This window comes from Palaemon carinicauda, chromosome 1, assembly GCF_036898095.1.
Source record: "Palaemon carinicauda isolate YSFRI2023 chromosome 1, ASM3689809v2, whole genome shotgun sequence".
In the NCBI taxonomy this organism is placed as follows: Eukaryota; Metazoa; Arthropoda; class Malacostraca; order Decapoda; family Palaemonidae; genus Palaemon; species Palaemon carinicauda.
The window spans coordinates 185,540,397-185,561,818 of NC_090725.1; the positions used below are offsets into that span (position 1 = coordinate 185,540,397).

The 21,422-nt window shown below is 36.9% G+C and overlaps 1 protein-coding gene across 22 annotated transcripts in view; it reads right to left on the reverse strand.

Moving 5' to 3' along the window:
• Positions 1–21,422, reverse strand: part of LOC137652986 (F-actin-uncapping protein LRRC16A-like) — a 702,357-nt gene that overhangs the window by 191,754 nt on the left and 489,181 nt on the right. For all 22 annotated transcript variants that reach the window (XM_068386421.1, XM_068386468.1, XM_068386477.1 and 19 more), the window contains one exon: positions 13,541–13,657. In XM_068386421.1, coding sequence (XP_068242522.1) covers positions 13,541–13,657 — 117 coding nt within the window. The remainder of the gene's footprint in view (positions 1–13,540; positions 13,658–21,422) is intronic.

A 21,422-nucleotide genomic window follows, 5' to 3' on the forward strand; every position in this document is an offset into this window, starting at 1 on the left:
TCGAAGAAACGGGCTTAACATTAGAACGGCTTGCCAAGTTCTGCAACCATATGAAGGAGGCGAAAGAAATGTTACAAGAGTGGGACGAGGATATGGTTCGCTCGATGCAATTCTCAAATAAGGTCGATGACATCATGACTCCCTACAGGATGCTCTTGGATCGAAAAAAGAAGCAGCGGCAACAACTTCCGATCACAATGTTCTTCCAGCCTCGCAAAAAAGAGCCAGTTCCTCCTGCTAGTACGCCTTCGGAAGAAATTGAAGAAGTTGAAGAGGTGTCCCAGGAAAAGACACCTCCGTCTGAAGAGACGTAAAATACTATCATTGACTGCACAGTAGAACACATCATCAGCTTCATCATCATCATTTCTACTGTGCAGCAAATTCATCGCCATCGTCATTCAAGTTTTTCTTGAACTTCTTTCGTGGTGAGTACAGTAACAATCTTTATTTTTTACTTTAACCTGTTTTATAGTTTAGTAATGTACGTACTGTATGCATTAAGTTAAAGGGAAGGTTTTAAAAGTCTACATGTTGTAACCTATCATATTTTTTTTGTTTAAAATTTACATTCGTACGTAAAACAATCTCTCTCTCTCTCTCTCTCTCTCTCTCTCTCTCTCTCTCTCTCTCTCTCTCTCAAATTGTTTTCCTGCTTTGCTACGTACAAGTACTGTATAATTTATATTTGTAAGGTAACATATTTTGTAAATGCTTTTACTGTAAATACTGTATGTACTGTATCATTATTTATTACTATCATCATGCGCGTTAAATGCCTTGTTTGTTCTGAGCGTGGTTGTTTACTGAGCGTACACGCCGTCGTTTCAGGCGGCGTCATAAAGAAAAAGATTTCATTTGGAAGTCCTAAGAAAAATACGTAAACTAAAACATTGGTAATAAAAAAATCAACATACAGTACTGTATAATCAATATAATCGATGCAAAAACTAACCTATACATATATGTGTACACTAAATGAGTTTGTTTCTTCATTATGATCAGAGATGAACGTAAACAAAACATTGGTTGCCATTTTTTATCGTGCTTTTTAGGTGTTTAGGAAACACATGATATAAAATCGCCTTTAATATTTGTGCCTGTTTTAGTTTAGGGTGCTGTAGTACATGCATTAAGTGTTCTGTACATTAAAGGGTGGTTTGTTAACAGTACTACGTACAAGGGAAGGTTTTAAAAGTCCGAATATACATGTTAAATAAATAGGTAAATATGCTGTCACTACTTCGCGGATTTTCACCTATCGCGCCCGCGTCTGGAACCTATCTACCGCGATAAACGAGGGTTCACTGTATTATCAATAAAAGAACATACAAACTTACCAAGATAAATTATTTCATTTTTATAAAAGAAAAGATTATTTGTAAGGAAATATTTGTCCTATTAGTGTATTACAGTATTTCCAACAGACTTGTGGCATCATCACAGTGAAAAAGCGGTCATAAAAGCAAAGTCGCAAGTCACACCGGTCATAAACTGACGACTACTGTACTTGTACAAGTTACCTCCCTTAGAGAGGTTATGGAGGAGAGAAATTGGTTGTCATTACTTGATGGATTCTGTTTTTTTGCACCAAATGAGGTACATAGAAGAACGATAGTTGTCTCCACCTCATGGTGCGAAACCAGGTAGGTATGAGAGTCTGTGACGTTCACTTTCTCGCTTAGAAGACGTCAAGGCTAGTAAGAACACAGTCTTAAGGGTAAGATCTCTGTCTTGAGGACTTAAGGGCTCATAAGCTGCCAACTTAAGGGAATGAAGAACCTTAACCATAAACCAAGCTGTGGGTTTGATTTCAGAGGAGGGCAAGTCTGTTCAAAACTCCTCGTCAGAGCCGATAATTCCCACATTGGAGAAGCAATTCACCACTACAACTGAGAAAAGTTTCTCCTCCCGTAAGAAAAGTAAAAAGTTTGCAATCCAGATAATAGTGGCCTCAAGGTTAGCAATGTCCCTTCCTCAATACCAATCACAGAAGAGGGACCACTTTGCCTGGTAGAGTGCTATGGAGGGTTTACAGAAATACCCAGACATCATCTTAGCAGTCAGTCTTGAAAATCCTTTCTCTCGGAGGAGATCCTGGCTAACCTCTAGCCATGAAAAGACAGGCAAGACACTGCTGTGTGAAACTCTTGACGTGTGACTGATGTAGAAGCGTTGGCCAATCCAGTAGCTCTCTTGGCACGTGTATGAGAAGACTTCGAAGGTCTGAATAACACTCTACACGAGGCAACTTACATTACTCAAAGATCCCTGAATATGATGTCTGTTCAAGACTCGCTGTATGAGGTTGAAGGGGGGGAGGCATACATGTCTAGGCTTTCCAAAGGGTACTGGAATGCATCTTCTATCACCACTAACAGGCTTGGAACTGGTAAGCAGTAAACTTCCAGCTTGTTTTTCAGGTGAGTGACAAACATATCGATGATTGAGGAACCCCACAACGTTGGAAGTTCCCTCACTACTAGAAGACTCAAAAATCATTCTGAGCCAATTATCTTACCTAGTCAATTCAGATAGTCTGCTATCACATTCCGCTTCCTCGAAATAATGCGAACCAAGATGTATACTGAGTGAGCTGATGCTCACTGATGCATCTTGACAGCCAGTTGGTAATAAGTCCAGGACACCAAACCTCTTTGCTCATTGATGTAAATCACTACAGCCGTGTTGTCACTCATCAACGTTACTAATTGACCCCGAAGGGTGTCGAAGTGGATTAACGCTTAATATGATACTTTTAGATCTATGTAATTGACATGAAATGATATGTTCTCCTGTGACCACAAGACCAGAGATGTAATGGTCTCTGATGTGCTCCCCATCTCTGCCAGGATGTGTCTGAAAACAGAAGAAATCCTTGAGGAGAGAACTGTAAAAAGGAATCTTTTCAACAGGTTCTTGTCCTGCATTCACCAGTACAGATACTTCCTGACATCCTGGGGAACGCTGACCAGATTGGAGAGGCAATTCGTCTTATGACACCATTGAGATTTCAGGGGCCATTGGACAGATTGAAGGTGCATCGGACCAAGCTGAACTAACTTCTCCGAGATGAGAGATGACCCAGGAGCCTCTGCCACTGTTGAGCCAGTAGGGCTTCATACTTGAGAAACATTGCTGTAACCTGTCTGAAGGTATTTATTCTGTCTCTTGATGAAAATATTTGCACTTAGCCCACATTTATGTCTATGCGTAAATACTGTAGATGACACTGGGGTTCGAGGACTGACTTCTTGAGATTGATCCTGATTCTGAGATTATGAAAAAACTTGAGAAGCAGATTTCTGTAGAAGAGAAGATGAACTTCAGATTCCTCCAGTAACAACTAGTCATCTAGGTATTGCACGACTGATGACCATGGCGTGCACCCAAGAAGACACCAGACTGAAGAGACTGGTGAAGACTTGCAGTACTGTAGATAGGCCAAAGTAAAGGACTCAAACCTTGAATCCTTTCTCTTGTAAAACACTGTAGGCATTTTCTGGACTTTGGATGCAAGGGTACCTGAAAGTATACAACCCTTTAGGCCTATAGACAGCAAGAAGTACTTCTTTATGATTGTCTGGAGAACTGTGCTTGGTGTGTAAATATTGAACAGTATCTGGAAGATGGACAAGTTCAAGCAAGACAAGTCTATGACTGACCTCCAACCTCACGTTAACTTTTCCACTAGAAACAGTTGCAGTAGAAGCTAGGAGACCTGTCCTGGACTTCTATGATGCCATTTTTGCCCAGCATAGCCTGAACCTTGTCCTGTAAAAGAAGGTTTTTTTTTTGAAGACCCCTTTGATTACAATACCAGGGTCATCAAAGGAGGACGACATGTCGTAAATAGGGCATGAGACTCCGTGATACCTAAACAATCCAGCATTCTGCCCGTGAAACTGACCCCTAATTCACCGAATTGCCAAGCATCACCCAACAGGTGACAGAATGAGGGGATTCCCTTCATTAACGTGAGCCCCTCCTTCTTAGAACTCGTTAGTTGGGACGTCCAAGACGCCGAAAGGAATGTGTCGAGTCTTGTCTGCGGTAGTTAGGATGATTTATTTCAGGAAGGAGTTTATGCTGCAGACGCTGCTGTTTTGGAGAGGAAGTTAGTTTTGCAGGTTGCAATTGAGACTACTTTGAGGTAGCTTATATCACCTTCTCCCAATTTTCAACTACCGCCGCAACCTACGTGGGCAGCAATAAGGTTGGACAGTGCGTCATTGGGTGTTCCATAATGCCAATGAATCTCTGTAGGCCATCTGTAGCCCAAACTTATTCACAACTGCAACCCTCTTAAAAATGCAGTTGCCCAAGAGAAAGGCACATTGGTGATACAACTCTAGTACCTTCGACCCTGATTGCACAAAGTCTTTGTATTGTTTTTGAACTTTCGAGTCCAAAGGATTTTCTGCCATTGTGCAGTCAGCGACGGTGCCCGACCAGTGATCCAGCCAAGAGCATAACTGCAAGGCTAACACGAGCGTTGTTTCAAAGTTTAGTATTTCAGCTCCCGACAAAACCGTCAACTGCTGAGAAAGTTTCTCACCCAGATGCCAAGGATACTACATCAGGACCCAGAGGCAACAGATTGGGATGTCCCCCATCTGGCACATAAAACCGCCACTGCATAAACCACAGGTGGAATTTAGCTTTGATGACCTTGATGCCTTATGCGAGTCCTTTAGAACAGAAACCTGCCACTCAATCTTACGGATTGTATATCCTTGACGGGACCAGAGCAACCATACCCTAAGAGGATTCGGTAAGAACCAGTCAATAGAAGTCTTCCTACTTGGGGGGGCTTGTTTATTTAACCATCTGATAACCACCAGGACACGCAGAAAGGGCGACTCCTCACCCAGTTCTGCCACCGGAACTTCTAATGGGGCTACCCCTATAGGTACAGAGGAATCCCTTTCTGCGGCAGTGACCGATGGATGCTCTATCATAATTGGAGAATCATCAAGGTCTAGCCTAACCCTTTTACTCAATAGAGCAGCAACAGGATCCTCCTGCTTGATAACGAGATGACTATTCTTGCAGAGTTTCATATGTGCTTCCGTTGTCTCCCCAAGTCAGGTGTAGGAACAAGAATAAGAGAATGACAAAATCTGTCCATGCCAAGACAACACTGCCAGAGAGGAAGGGTCAGGGTAATGGCTAGTAGGTAGGCTGAAGTGAGGGTTTAACATTCTCCTCTTCGGAAGAAGGGTCAAGATCAATCGGCACCAAATGATACTCCCCTTGAAAACGCTCATCCTTGGAAGCAGTTGTAAAGTGAGGATTTGGTAAATACGCGTTAGACACCAATGGAATTGGGAGAGTACAAAAATTAACAAACTGAGTCAGTCTCGAAGGATGTTCCTGAAGAACCACCATAGGTAACAGAGAGAAAAGGTCATGACGTCTCCTCCTTTCAAGATTGTACTGTTGTGGAACCATGACCACCTTTGCAGGGACTGGGATATTTCCACTTCTCTTAGGAGTCCATCTTGGAGGTGGAGTCCTGCACCTAACTTGCATCACCACATCATCCTTCAATTACACAAGTGGAGGAGCACAAGAAACCTTATGAGGTACAGTATTGCATATTTCCCCCTTGCCAAACGAGACTGTAACAAACGAGGGTTAAAGATGGAGGGTACGCATTGTGAGGGACAGCACAGAGCTCGAAATAGCTGCAGATTGGCGGACGCCCCTGACTTGTGGTATGGTTGATGTGCCATTGGATTTTGGGGTTACGAGGCGCACCACTAACTTGAACAGTCAGACCTCGCAAATAGCGGTTTCAGTTTTTTGCAGCCAAGGAAAAAAAATTGTGATGATTGTTCATCCAACATTAAGAATTTGATTTCTATCTCTATCTATCTATCTCTATCTCTCTCTATCTCTATCTCTATCTATATCTATCTATATATATATACATCTATATATATATATATATATATATATATATATATATATATATATATATATCTATCTATCTATCTATCTATCTATCTATCTATCTATCTATCTATCTATCTATCTATCTATCTATCTATCTATATATATATATATATATATATATATATATATATATATATATATATATATATATATATTTGATTTCTTTTTTGAAGCATTATTGCATTCTAGAAAATCACAATTATCTAAATAATCAATTGTGTTTTAATAAAACATTTATGTACTTTTGTTTTAAATTTCGGGTGTATTTTATCAACAAGTAATTTGGGTGCCGTGATCACATCAGCTCATCTGATCATGGCACCCAAAATATGTAGATTGATAAAACACAATGGAAATTTAAAACAAGAGTACGTAAGGGTTTTATTAAAGCGCAATTACTATTTAAACGATAGTAATTTTCTAGAATGCAATAATGGTTCCGAAACGAAATCGTATATATATATATATATATATATATATATATATATATATATATATATATATATATATATATATATATATATATATATATATGCAGAAGAACCACAGGGAAAATGAAAATACAGAATGTACACTTAAGTCCTGACTAGTTTCGTGATACTTCCTCAGAGGACTGATTTATTGAGGGAGGTTTCTTTACAATTTATTGGGAAAGCAAAAGTACGAACAAACATATAGAGATTTAGAGAACAATGACACTCCCTTACCAGCTACCTGGGCTTGACTCGGGTGTTGAGTAGGAGGAGTCCCCAAGCTCGTTAGACACCTGCTAAAAAGGGTCATTTCTAGTGGCGGGTATATTCTTATTTTCTTCTTTTTTTACTTTCAGTACAGTTTATTTATATGTCAATACGGTAGCCTTATCTATATAAATACATAAGCAAAACATACACATACATATATATATATATATATATATATATATATATATATATATATATATATGTATATACATACATACAGATACAAATACATATACATATATACATAAATACATATATATACACATACATATACATACACATACATATATACATATATATACATATATACATATATACACATATACACATATACATATGCATATATACATATATATGCATATGTATGTATGTGTATATGTGTATATATGTAAATATGTATGTGTATATGTATATATGTAAATATGTATGTGTATATGTATATGTATGTGTATGTATATGTATGTGTATATATATGTATTTATGTATATATATATATATATATATATATATATATATATATATATATATATATATATATATATTTGTATGTTTGTGTATGTTTTGCTTATGTATTTATATAGATAAGGCTACCGTATTGACATATAAATAAACTGTACTGAAAGTAAAAAAAGAAAAAGACATATAAATAAACTGTACTGAAAGTAAAAAAAGAAGAAAACAAGAATATACCCGCCACTAGAAATGACCCTTTTTAGCAGGTGTCTAACGAGCTTGGGGACTCCTCCTACTCAACACCTGAGTCAAGCCCAGGTAGCTGGTAAGGGAGTGTCATTGTTCTCTAAATCTCTATATGTATGTTCGTACTTTTGCTTTCCCTATAAATTGTAAAGAAACCTCTCTCAATAAATCAGTCCTCTGAGGAAGTATCACGAAACTAGTCGGGACTTAAGTGTATATTCCGTATTTTCATTTTCCCTGTGGTTCTTCTGCATATATATATATATATATATATATATATATATATATATATATATATATATATAGAGAGAGAGAGAGAGAGAGAGAGAGAGAGAGAGAGAGAGAGCGCCTTACCTTATTGCCTTATTTTTTGTTTGGGTTCCCCCAGGTCCCTCAGTGTGAGGCACCTCGTATAGCCACCAGAGAGTTGCTAATCCATCTTCCGGTGTATTTTGCATCTTCCAGTCTTGGATGGTCTGGGATGCATCTTGGGTATTTATCGAGCTTATTCTTAAACACATCTACTCTCACTCCTGATATGTTTCTTAGATGAGCTGGCAGCACATTAAATAGTCGCTGCATTATCGATGCTGGTGCGTAGTGGATTGATGTCCTGTGCGCCTTCCTTAGTTTTCCTGGTATATTTTTTGGCACTTTTAATCTACCTCGGCTTGCTCTTTCTGATATTTTTAGCTCCATGATGTTTTCAGTATTTCCTTCTATTTGCTTCCATGCTTGTATTATCATGTAGCGTTCTCTTCTCCTTTCTAGACTGTCTAGTTTTAAAATTTGCAGTCTTTCCCAGTAGTCAAGGTCCTTAACTTCTTCTATTCTAGCAGTATAGGACCTTTGTACACTCTCTATTTGTGCAATATCCTTTTGGTAGTGTGGGTACCATATCACATTGCAGTACTCGAGTGTACTACGTACATAAGTTTTGTAAAGCATAATCATGTGTTCAGCTTTTCTTGTTTTAAAGTGTCTGAATAACATTCCCATTTTTGCTTTACATTTAGCCAACAGTGTTGCTATTTGGTCGTTGCATAACATATTCCTATTTAACATTACACCAAGGTCTTTAATTGCTTTCTTGTTTGTGATTGTCACGTTATCTGGTCCCTTGTATGCATTTACCATTCCTTCTCTGTTTCCATAATTTATTGATTCGAATTTATCGGAGTTAAATACCATCCTATTTATCTCCGCCCATTCATATATTTTGTTTAGATCTCTTTGTAGTGAGTTCCTATCTTCATCACAAGTAATTTCTCTACTTATTCTTGTGTCATCGGCGAAACTTCTCACTACAGAGTTTTCAACATCCCAGTCTATGTCTGAGATCATAATAACAAACAGCAGTGCAGCTAAAACCGTACCTTGTGGCACGCCAGATATCACCTGAGCTTCATCCGATTTCTCGTCATTTGCAACCACTATCTGTTTCTGTTTTGCAGGAATTCTTTTACCCATTTTCCTATCTTTCCCACAATATTATGCTTTCTCATTTTTTTCTCTAATATATTGTGGTCTACCTTGTCAAAGGCTTTTGCAAAATCTAGATAGATCACATCTGTGTCTTTTTCACTTATATTTTTGTATATGTTTTCATAGTGTGCTATCAGTTGGGTTTGTGTACTTCTTCCGGGCACAAAACCGTGTTGACCTATATTAAACAAATTATTTTTAACCAAATAATCCATTATTTTCTTTTTTATTACCCTCTCATACACTTTCATAATATGTCTATAATTGCTTGCCTCTAGTCTTGATCCACTTTTGAAGATGGGGGTTATATAAGCTAATTTATGTTTAACACATATCTTGCTCATATCTACACTTTGTCTTTGCAGTATTGCAAGCGGCTTCGCGATAGTGTTTGCAGTTTTTTTTAACAAAATCGCTGGAACTCCATCTGGTCCGGCTGCTGATCCATTTTTAATTTCGTTTATAGCCTTGACAATATCTGCTTCATTAATATCTATATCCATTAGATATTCAACATTTTCTTCCCTCATTTCTGTTTCATTATTCTCATTCGCAATTCTTGGCGTGAACTCACTCTTATACAGTATTTTTCTGCTAATATGTTGCATATTTCCTTTTTTCATTCGTTAGCCATCCTTCAATTCTTAGAGGGCCTATTTCTAATCTCCCTTTATTCATCTTTTTTGCATAGGAGTAAAGTACTTTGGGTTTTTTTTTTTATATTTTGAAGTGTCCTTTCTTCTAAGTCCCTTTATTCATTTTCTTTTGACTGTATAATCTTTTGTTCAGCATTTTCTATCTTACATTTTATTTCCATCACTTTCCAAACATTTTTTTCTTTTGTAAGATTTTTCTTCCACTTTCTAATTTTCTGAAATAAGATCCTTCTTTCTCTTGGTATGCATGTCTTTTGTTTTTTGTTTTTCTTCGGTACATATTTTTCAACAATTTTCTCCAGTATTTTGTACAGTATGTCCGTATTTACCTGTATATTATCACTTACAAACACATTTTTCCATTCTTTATTCAGTTCATTTATTTCTGACGATTTTATATTCTTACTATAAAAATTATATTTTCCATATCCTTCCCAATGTTTTGTGCTTTGATTAATTCTGTGATCACTTGCTTTGGAATGGACTATTAATTCTATGACATTATAGTCTGAAATTCCCGTGTTATACACTATTATTTCTTTAACATAATTCACCTCATTCACAAATACTAGATCTAGGACATTTTCCTTTCTTGTTGGAATGTGGTTTATTTGTTGCATATTATGTTCTAATAGCATATCTTGAAGCTTTTCAAATTGTCTCATCTTTTGCGCTACTATTGCTCTCTTTTTTATATGTATACATACAACCACTTTCTTCTATCCGTTCTTTCCAATCCACGAAAGAAAAGTTAAAATCTCCGGATAGGAGTATATTCCAGTCTTTATGGTTTCTACATATATCATCTATTTTTTCTATTATTATGTCAAACTCCTTAGTATTTGGGGGTCTGTAAACTACAATATTCACTAGTTTTTCAGATTTAAATTCTACTGTAATCAATTCACATTCTGTGTTGCTGTATTTTTCACAGACTTTTCCTTGATTTATGTCTCTTCCATATATTGCAGTTCCCCTTGATTCCTATTTATTCTGTCAGATCTATAAGTTTGGAAACCCTTTATCTGGTCATCACTGCCAGTCTCTTGGGAATACCATGTTTCACTTATACTTAATATATCTATTTTTTCAATTTGGGTTAGATCTTCTAAGAACTCTATTTTCCTTTTAGAGTTACTCGTGACTAAACCCTGTGCATTCATCACTATTATGGTTTGTGATTCATCACCATTATTTAATATTGGTAATAATATGGATTCTCCCATGCTTCCTTCCTGTTCTGATATGATGTTCTTTTCTTCATTTCCTGGAATTCTGTCATTAAAAAATCCAACTTTTCTATTATATTTGTTCTTTCGCCTTCATATTTATTTTTGTGTGTATACCTGCAATTATCCCCATAGCTGCACCAACCCCTGGCATTATAGATGCATTCTCTGTAGTTGGGCTCTATATGTGCAGATTTGGGTTGAAAGGCCTCATATCTTGGGGTTTTTGGTGCATAGCGCGGTATATACGCGGCCTGCTTTTTTGTTTCATTTTTCTTTCAAGTTTGCTGAGTTTTCTTATTCTCATTCATTGTTGCAGGATGCATATATTGACATTTTTTGTTGAAACTGCATCCTTTTCCTTCTTTTAGGTTTTTGCATATTTTTGGATGGAGATCTCTGCATTCGTCTCCATATCCGTCTAAATGCGCACATTTACCATATATTTCATGAGAGAGAGAGAGAGAGAGAGAGAGAGAGAGAGAGAGAGAGAGAGAGAGAGAGAGAGAGAGAGAGAGAGAAATCAACTGTTGAAAAGTAATCAAATGCAATGTTTCTGTTTTATTTAAAAGAAACAATTATTATCGAGATATTTAAGGTTTTAGTTTATAAAATAAGCTGTATTTCTGTTTAAGAAAGTATAGATATACTGTACAGTACCATGCTGCGCAAGAGACAACACATAAGAAGCTGCGTCATGCTAGCGGCGTAGGCTACAGTCGTCTGAACGAAAACACCGAACATTTACAGTAAGTACAGTTAAGCTGTACTGTTGTAATATTACTGTACATATATTACAGTAATATACACTACAGTATCAATGCATATTAGGTTACAGTTACAGCATTACTAGATAGGAACAACTTTTGCTGTACAGAACAGTAGGGGATGATGATGAATCGGTAAACTTTACCTTGGCACAATACTGTACTGTAACCTTACTGTGACCAGTACTTAGTTTACATGTGTGCACGTGTTCTGTACACTGTACATATGATTATAAACTGTTGCAGAAACCAAACTAAAACTATTAAGCAGTGTTTACTGTGTTAATCATCAGCTCAGGCACCTGCTTGTGGCAAGGGGCAGTGATTTTATAGGTTAGGAGCTAACCCACCCTAGTGTAACATTTATTCGCTAATTTTCGCTTATCGCGACTGTGTCTGTAACCTATCGCGAATAACGTGGATTGACTGTAGGCTGGACACATCTAGCACTCCCCTGAATACTGTAGTATGGAGACAGACATGCTTCGCTAACTCAAACTCTTTGTTGATGATGAATCGCCTCAATACCATATGCTGGTGCTCTGGTCTCAGAATGAAATCATGTCTTGGAATGCGAGGACTATCCCTAACCTGATTACTTTTAATGGCACTGTTGGAGAATATTTTGCCAATATGACTTTTATCAACCCGAACTCATGGCCCACAAGGTGTAAGTGGGAGACCAGACTTTGTTGCACAAATTTGAGAAGAGTAGGATGTCAAGAAAGGCGATGGTATGGTGTCAGAAGTAGTTAATGATGGAGCCCTTTCAGGTGTGTGCTCTTGCATACGTTCAACAGAAAGATCAGGCGATTGCTCTTGAGAATGTTCAACAAACCTCAAAAGCAAACCTAGAGATGTATAACCTGAAACTCACCAAGATCCCAGGTCAAAGACAAAGAGCTGGTCGTAAGAGCCCAGAGAGCCAACGGGTGGCAAAATCAACAAGGCAGGGTGCTTCTCAGCTGGCGTGCAGCGAATATCAGTCTAAGCACACTAAACGACTGGAAACAAAGAAGTAGCAAGGGTATCACCCAACATGGCTCTTGTACCTCACAATAGAGGGTAGAAGAAGCCATGTCTTCAGGATAAACCTGGGAGTTACATGATCACCATCCTTCGTCGGTTGGCCTGGTAGCAAACCCGATGAAAAAGACTCGGAAAGGGGAATTTCAGGAGTCAGAAAGGAAGATCTAAATTTCTTCTCCTTCAATACTGAAGCAGTCGAAGGAGTACAGTCTCATTTAGATTTCTTCTTTTTATGCCAATGAAGTTTCTCGCGTTGGGAGGATGACCACTCCACACAAATGGATTCTGAGGAGCTTTGATGTCCCATGCACGGACACAAAAGATGAGGATCAACTTCCACATGATTCATGAAAGTCCCACATGAACGTCCTTCTAAACCAGGACATGGCCTCATAACAAACTTGCTTCGCACTCATTCTGAAAGATGAGATAAAAACAATTAGCAAAAAGATAAAGAAACTTCAAAGGCCAATGACAAACATCTAAATGCTAGCAGGGTTTGAGGGGCTTCCTGCTTCAAGCCACAGCCAGCCCACCCGACAGACAGGCGAGTAGGGCATGCCATATTGGTTGACAGAGCCGCGATGATTCTTCATCGGCATACTAGCTTGAGCGCTAGAGTATAGCCATATTAAATGACGTAAGTTTGTTTTCGTGTAGGAGCAAAGATTTTTTTATGATAGTCTCAAATTAAAATATATAAAATGCTTAAATTTTATCAGAACAACAGTTATTCATTTACTAAATACTGTACTGTGCTATATTTTAGTGTTCAACAAAATATATTGAATATTAAACAAAACATTTTCTGAAACATGCTACAACAGAAACGGATTACTAACAAGATACTGCACAGTACTTCAAAAAGAAAAAAAAAATTCAAATGATAAACTAACAATCAATCATGCATTCCATTAGTTAAACTAGTTACTAATAACAAACTACAATAATAATAGCCATCCTAAAGTTACCTGAAGGTAGTTGGTAATAACAGTGTGAAGATCTGATGAGATTTGATGCAACTTTGTTTCTATGGGATTGCCAGCCTCATCCCTTCGCAGTACCACATCATGAAGGTGACTGATCAACTGCAATAACAATAATAATATCAATGGTGGTGATGGTAAAAACTGGTTACTACACCAGCATAATCTTTTATAAACCAGCTCTTCTGCTTAACATATACTTCAGAAGTTTGGCTTTCTAATAATTAATAAACACTATACAGCTGTATAGCCTTCACACATTCATTCAACAGATCCCACACTCAACTGTAACTACACATAATTTTCAGCTTAAGCTAACCAATGCTTCACATTCCATCATCAAGTAGAATAGTGCAAAAAAAGAAAATCCCCTAAATGGGCACCCTCATAAAAACACACTTGAATCTTGCAAGTTTTCTTTCCATGGATTACTGTCCTTGATTGTCAGAGGGACTTCAAATTAATAAAATTTCTGAGAAAATGTATTTCAAGTCAGGATCCAGCTTTATTTTCTGACAAGCTTACTATTGTGATTTATTGCAGTCATGCTACCCACCTGTTGTTCAGGAGGCAGAGGCTGTTAATATTGGCCATAGGTTACTCGGATCAGGCATTAGGAGTAAGCTTGTACTGTTGGCTCTCTAAATTAATCAGGAGAGTTTAGCTTCTCTGAACACCTAAATAGCTCTTATCTTATTTAAAATAGTAAAAGACTTTTTTTATAGTTACACAGCCCGCAAGAAGTAAATCAAGACACATTTGACTTTCAGTGGGCCTTCAAGATTATTGCTTTTGTTTAAGTAATTTTCCTTCCTCAAAACAATAGTTAAGTACTCTGAGAAGCCAAACTCCATAACTGTCAAGAAAGCTAAAAATTCAAACTTATTTGCTGATTTGATGGAATGCAGAAGGCATAACCTCCACAACCTTTAACATGGCCTAACAAGGACTTTGAGCCTCCACAAACAACATGTGAGCAGTATAGCCATAAAAATGGGTCAAAATTTTGAGCTAAACCTACTATGAAACATAGTGGCTTTGAAATCTTATTCAAGTTTATTCCCTCAGACAGTATAAAATACACAATGAAAGGTTCGTATTCATCCTCATTCATAATGGCATGTAGCAATAATATAATAACAATACATCATGATACACAGCATCATAACTGTACACAGAAAGTAAAGACAAAATTTCCTGATAATCCGAGGATTAAAAACTACTTGAAGCACAATAATCCATTCTTCAAGAAAGATTCAAACATTGAGACAAAGGCAAATCAAATAAACATTCAGTTCCATTTATAACAACTCACTCACTCTCTCTCTCTCTCTCTCTCTCTCTCTCTCTCTCTCTCTCTCATAACTATTCAAATCCCTTATATTTCATAGGGCCAATGGTTCTGGGTAAAAAAGATTATCGTTATATTTTACCCTTAAACATGAAAATAGCTCTTCTGGCACTGAAGAGAAAAGAACAATAAGATAAACTGAATACACCATTAAATTTTATTCTATGTTAAAATAAATCTGTAGTTGAAATGGAGAAAACCCATACTAGAAGAAAATAAAGGCTATCAACTTTCAAATCAAACTTATAATACGCTCTGCTACAACCGAAAAATATATTGCTCTGCATACTACAAACTGCCCAAAGACAACACAATAAATTTTAACAACACTCAACCCCCAAAATATAAAGCTTTTTTGGTTGAAGGAAACCCCGAAGGCCACACTTGCATTTTGGCCTGTCACAGTTCCACAGAGACAATTCTATTCTCCTTTTTAGTTTGGACAAAAACATCCACGTCTTTTACTACTGACAATAATGCCAAGGATAGCTCTGCTTAATTCCCTTGTTTCCTTAGATTCATTACAACCCACTACTCAGAATACTTCCTACATAGACTGGCTAAACAATTCCCATCTTGATGCCCCCGATACAAACGTCCAATCTAAATTATATGATGGGTGATAACATGCATTAACGTCAGCTTTTACGTAATATCACAATATAGAGCAGTGCACAAGTTCTTCTTAGACTATTTGAATGCTTTTATTTTCAAATTTAATTAATATTTATGAAGATTACAAAACACTCCAACATGAAACTTAATATATTTATAACCTATGAAAGAGAAATAGAGTAAAACTATTCAACTCCTGATAACAAATGACTCGAATATGAAACCAAACCCAACATCTGAAGCAAATGCTTCAATCTTTCCTATCACTGCTTGATAGAATAAGGCAAGCATTACAACAATTTCGAACTGTTTGCTATCCAAAGAGTAGGCATATTTTCTTTCAAATACATCTTAATATCGAATTTCTCCTGCCTGGCGATCGTAGACTTAGGAAATAATTATTAGATCCTTAACAGTCAAACCTGCTATCGACAGTCGACTTTTATAACATACACACATATATGTGTGTGTATGTGTGTGTATATATATATATATATATATATATATATATATATATATATATATATATATATATATAATTTATTTGTGTGCGTACGCACGTAAAAATGACAGAGAAACTTGACGTTCAGGTGTGAATTAAACACCGAAAAAAATGAAATGGAAAATATGGGTACAATCCCTGACAAGTTTCACGATACTTCAAAGGACTGATATATATGTGTGTGTATATATATATATATATATATATATATATATATATATACACATATATACATATAAATAATATATGTGTGTGTATATACAGTATATATATATATATATATATATATATATATATATATATATATATATATATATATATATATACATGCATATATACATATATATATATATATATATATATATATATATATATATATATATATAAATATATATATATATATATATACATGCATATATATATACATATATACTGTATATATACATATACTGTATATACACATATATACGCATATATATATATATATATATATATATATATATATATATATATATATATATATATATATATATATATATATATATATATATATATATACAGTGAACCCTTGCTACTTCGCGGTTCGACCATCGCAGATTCACCACTTCGCGGGTTTTTTCCATAACCCATATATATACATATCGCGGATTTTCCGGAAATTTCGAAAATACTGCGAAATCTGAAGACCCCCAAATACGATATATTGTTACCTGTAATTCCATTAATACTGTAATTAGTAATATCTGCTCTTACTGATTGTTCATTGCATTACATATGATATATAATTCAGCACAGAAAGAAATAAAACACGAAAAGAGAATGTGATCATACGATAATACAGTACTGTATACAGTACGTAGTAAAATTAAATCGAACATGAAATGCAAATCAGATGCAGTCATACCATATTAGAATGGTTTAAGGCTGCTGATGGCTACTACTGTACTACAAATGTAATGGATGTGCATCTTTTCCATGATTCTTTTGTATGTATACGTACGTAGTACTGCATCCAATAATATTCTTTGTTGCAAAAATCACATTTCGAATAAGCGTACGAGAGAGAGAGAGAGAGATAGAGAGAGAGAGAGACACACCTCCTACAAAAGAATAAAATAACATACGTAAAGCTATTATTATTATTGTTATTTTTATTATTATTATTGTTGTTGTTAATAAAATTATAATTGTTATTATTATCATTATTATTATTATTATTACTGTACAGTATTATTATCATTACTTATCATTATTATTATTAATACTGTACGTACGGTATACGCGGGGTATCTTGTACTTTGAGTTGGTAACCTACGCATCATATACTGTAAGACGGGTTGTGATTGGTTCAAGCGCTGATAGATGACGAATCAGAACTCTTTAAGTTTTGTTATCTAGCCTGTGATTGGTGTTTTGCCCTCATCTCCAACCCGCAGCATCTAGGTTCTCGCGGGCCCGGGTCGTCCACTTTCTCTTACGGCGTATCGCTGAGTAGACGTTCTTAAGTTTGTGAAGTTTAATCTGTGCTGTGTGCGACCTTTTTAAGTTTAACTTTTTGTTAAATCCTACTGTACAATGCCTCCCAAGCGTTCTGCTTCTACTAAGGCTAGTAGTGAGCCTAAACGCCACCGAAGGATGATGAAGATTGCTGAGAAGGTTACGCTTCTCGATAGGTTAAAAGACGGTAGAAGTTACGCGGCCGCAGCGCGCCATTTTGGAATCAACGAATCTACTGTTCGCTATATCAAGAAGGACGAGGCGAACATTAGAAAGACGGCTGCAATCACCTTTAGCAGATCAGCGAAGCGAGTCGTTACAACGCGTAATAAAACGATCGTACGCATGGAAGGTGCTTTAGCTGTGTGGATTGCCGACTGCCGGAAGAAGAACATAGCCTTGGATACGAACACCATCCGAATAAAGGCTTTGAGCTTGTATGAGAATTTTGCTGCAAAGGAACCTCAAGACGACGATGGCAACCATGCTGAAGAAGATGATGATGCAGATGATCCTCAACCAGGGACATCCACTGATTCCCAGCCTCAGAAACAACGTTTTTCCGCCAGCAAAGGATGGTTCGCGAAGTTTCAGAAACGCTTCGCCCTGAAAAGCGTTTCCCTGCATGGCGAGGCTGCTTCGGCTGACACTGCCGCTGCAGAAACTTACGTGAACCAGACGTTCAAGAATATTATCGCCGAAGGTGGATACAAGCCGGAACAAGTGTTTAATATGGATGAGACCGGCTTGTTTTGGAAGAGAATGCCGTCGCGAACTTTCCTGTTCAAAGAGGAAGCCAAAGCCTCTGGCTTTAAAGCATTCAAGGATCGCGTTACCCTCGTGATGTGTGGCAATGCTGCTGGATTTTTGCTAAAGCCGGGACTTATTTATAAGTCGAAAAATCCTCGCGCTTTGAAAAATAAGAATAAGAATCTCCTTCCCGTGTACTGGATGCATAATCCAAAAGCATGGATTACAAAGATGCTGACCTCCAACTGGTTCCACCAATGTTTCATCCCGCAAGTCAGCAAATATCTCGTAGAGAAGGGCTTGCCATTCAAGATCCTTCTCCTTATGGATAACGCTGGTGGACACGCAACTGATCTGTCGCATGAGGGCATTCAGGTTGAGTTCCTGCCACCCAACACCACGTCATTAATTCAACCGATGGACCAGGGGGTTATCAGGGCGTTCAAGGCCCTCTACACGAAGAATACCTTGGCGGACCTCGTTGCGTGTGTGGATGCTGCCCAAGATGATGAGGATGAAGATTTTAACTTGAAGGCGTACTGGCGGCAGTACACCATAGCCACGTGCCTGCAGAATATTCAGAAGGCACTGCAAGAGATGAAACCTGCAACCGTGAATGCGAGCTGGAAGAAGTTGTGGCCCCAGATTGTTTACGACGACGAGGGATTTACACCTGCTGAAATCCAACACTCTGCAATACGCAAATCTGTGCAGTTGGCTGCCATAATTGGAGGTGACGGGTTTGGCGACATGACAACTGAAGACGTCGACGAGTTGTTGGACTGCCATTCCCAGCCCCTAACTGACGCAGACCTCGAAGACCTGACGAAATCGGCAAGCGAAGAAGAGAGTGAAACCCAGGAAGAGACCCAAGAAAATGTCGAAGAAACGGGCTTAACATTAGAACGGCTTGCCAAGGCCTGCAACCATGCGAAGGAGTTGAAAGAAATGTTGCAAGAGTGGGACGAGGATATGGTTCGGTCGATGCAATTCTGCAACAAGGTTGATGACATAATGACTCCCTACAAGATGCTCTTAGATCGAAAAAAGAAGCAGCGGCAACAACTTCCGATCACAATGTTCTTCCAGCCTCGCAAAAAAGAGCCAGTTCCTCCTGCTACTACGCCTTCGGAAGAAATTGAAGAAGTTGAAGAGGTGTCCCAGGAAAAGACACCTCCGTCTGAAGAGACGTAAAATACTACCTGGCTGCACAGTAGAACACATCATCAGCTTCATCATCATCATTTCTACTGTGCAGCAAATTCATCGCCATCATCATTCAAGTTTTTCTTGAACTTCTTTCGTGGTGAGTACAGTAACAATCTTTATTTTTTACTTTAATATTCTAACAATCTAATATTTGTGCCTGTTTTATAGTTTAGTACTGTATGCATTAAGTTAAAGGGAAGGTTTTAAAAGTCTACATGTTGTAACCTATCGTATATTTTTTGTTTAAAATTTACATTTACGTACGTAAAACAATCTCTCTCTCTCTCTCTCTCTCTCTCTCTCTCTCTCTCTCTCTCTCGTAAACTGTTTTCCTGCTTTGCTACGTACAGTATGTACTGTATGATTTTATATAGATACGGTAAATTATATTTGTACTAATAACATATTTTGTAAATGCTTTTTACTGTAAATATCATGATTTATCACTTTCATCATGCGCGTTAAATGCCTTCTTTGTTATGAGCGTGGTTGTTTACTGAGCGTACAGTACTTTATGACGCCGTCGTTTCAGGCGGTGTCATAAAGAAAAACATTTCATTTGGAAGTCCTAAGAAAAATTAAGTAAAACATTGGTAATAAAAAAATCAACATACTGTATAATCAATATAATCGATGCAAAAACTAACCTATACATATATGTGTACACTAAATGAGTTTGTTTCTTCATTATGATCAGAGATGAACGTAAACAAAACATTGGTTGCCATTTTTTATCGTGCTTTTTAGGTGTTTAGGAAACGCATGATATAAAATCGCCTTTAATATTTGTGCCTGTTTTAGTTTAGGGTGCTGTAGTACATGCATTAAGTGTTCTGTACATTAAAGGGTGGTTTGTTAACAGTACTACGTACAAGGGAAGGTTTTAAAAGTCCGAATATACATGTTAAATAAATAGGTAAATTTGGTTTTAAAAGTCCGAATATACATGTTAAATAAATAGGTAAATATGATGTCACTACTTCGCGGATTTTCACCTATCGCGGCCGGGTCTGGAACCTATCTACCGCGATAAACGAGGGTTCACTGTATATATATATACATACATACATATACGTACATACACAAACATATATTATATATATATATATATATATATATACACACTCTACATACATATATATGCATATAATATATATATATATATATATATATATATATATATATATATATATATATATATATATATATATATATATATATATATATATATATATATATATATATATATATATATATACATACATATATATATATATATATATATATATATATATATATATATATATATATATATATATATATATAGAGAGAGAGAGAGAGAGAGAGAGAGAGAGAGAGAGAGAGAGAGAGAGAGAGAGAATTGGAGTTTAATGAAATATTGGAAAAAGCAAATCAGACAATGGCTAGGTTAAGTAAAATTTGGAAATCAAATTGCCTGAAACTACATATAAAAATCAGACTATATATCAGTTTAGTGAGATCTGTGTTACTGACTGGACATGGGTCGTGGTATGACAACAAAGCAATATCCAACAGATTTTGTAGATTAGAGAACAAAGCTGCCCCCCCCCCCAAGAAGAATTTGGGAGTTGAATGGCAGGACAGGATTAGAAATTAAAATATAAGAGAGATTAGCCTACTCGAGCGACATATGTGGAAGGGATCATGATGAGGGGTATTCTGCCATGCTCTTCTCACTCCCTAAGAGAGATCAGAGTTCACCGAACTTTCAACGGGGCTCCACAAGGCACTAGAAGACTATGAAGACCCAGACCTAAATGCGCGAGGACTATGAAGTGTGACGTAGACGATGATGAATGGAAAAGTATTGATTTAAAAGCTCAAGATAGAGACGACTGGCTCAAATCTAACAGAGACCCTTTGCATCAATAGGCGTAGGAGGAGATGATGATGACGATATA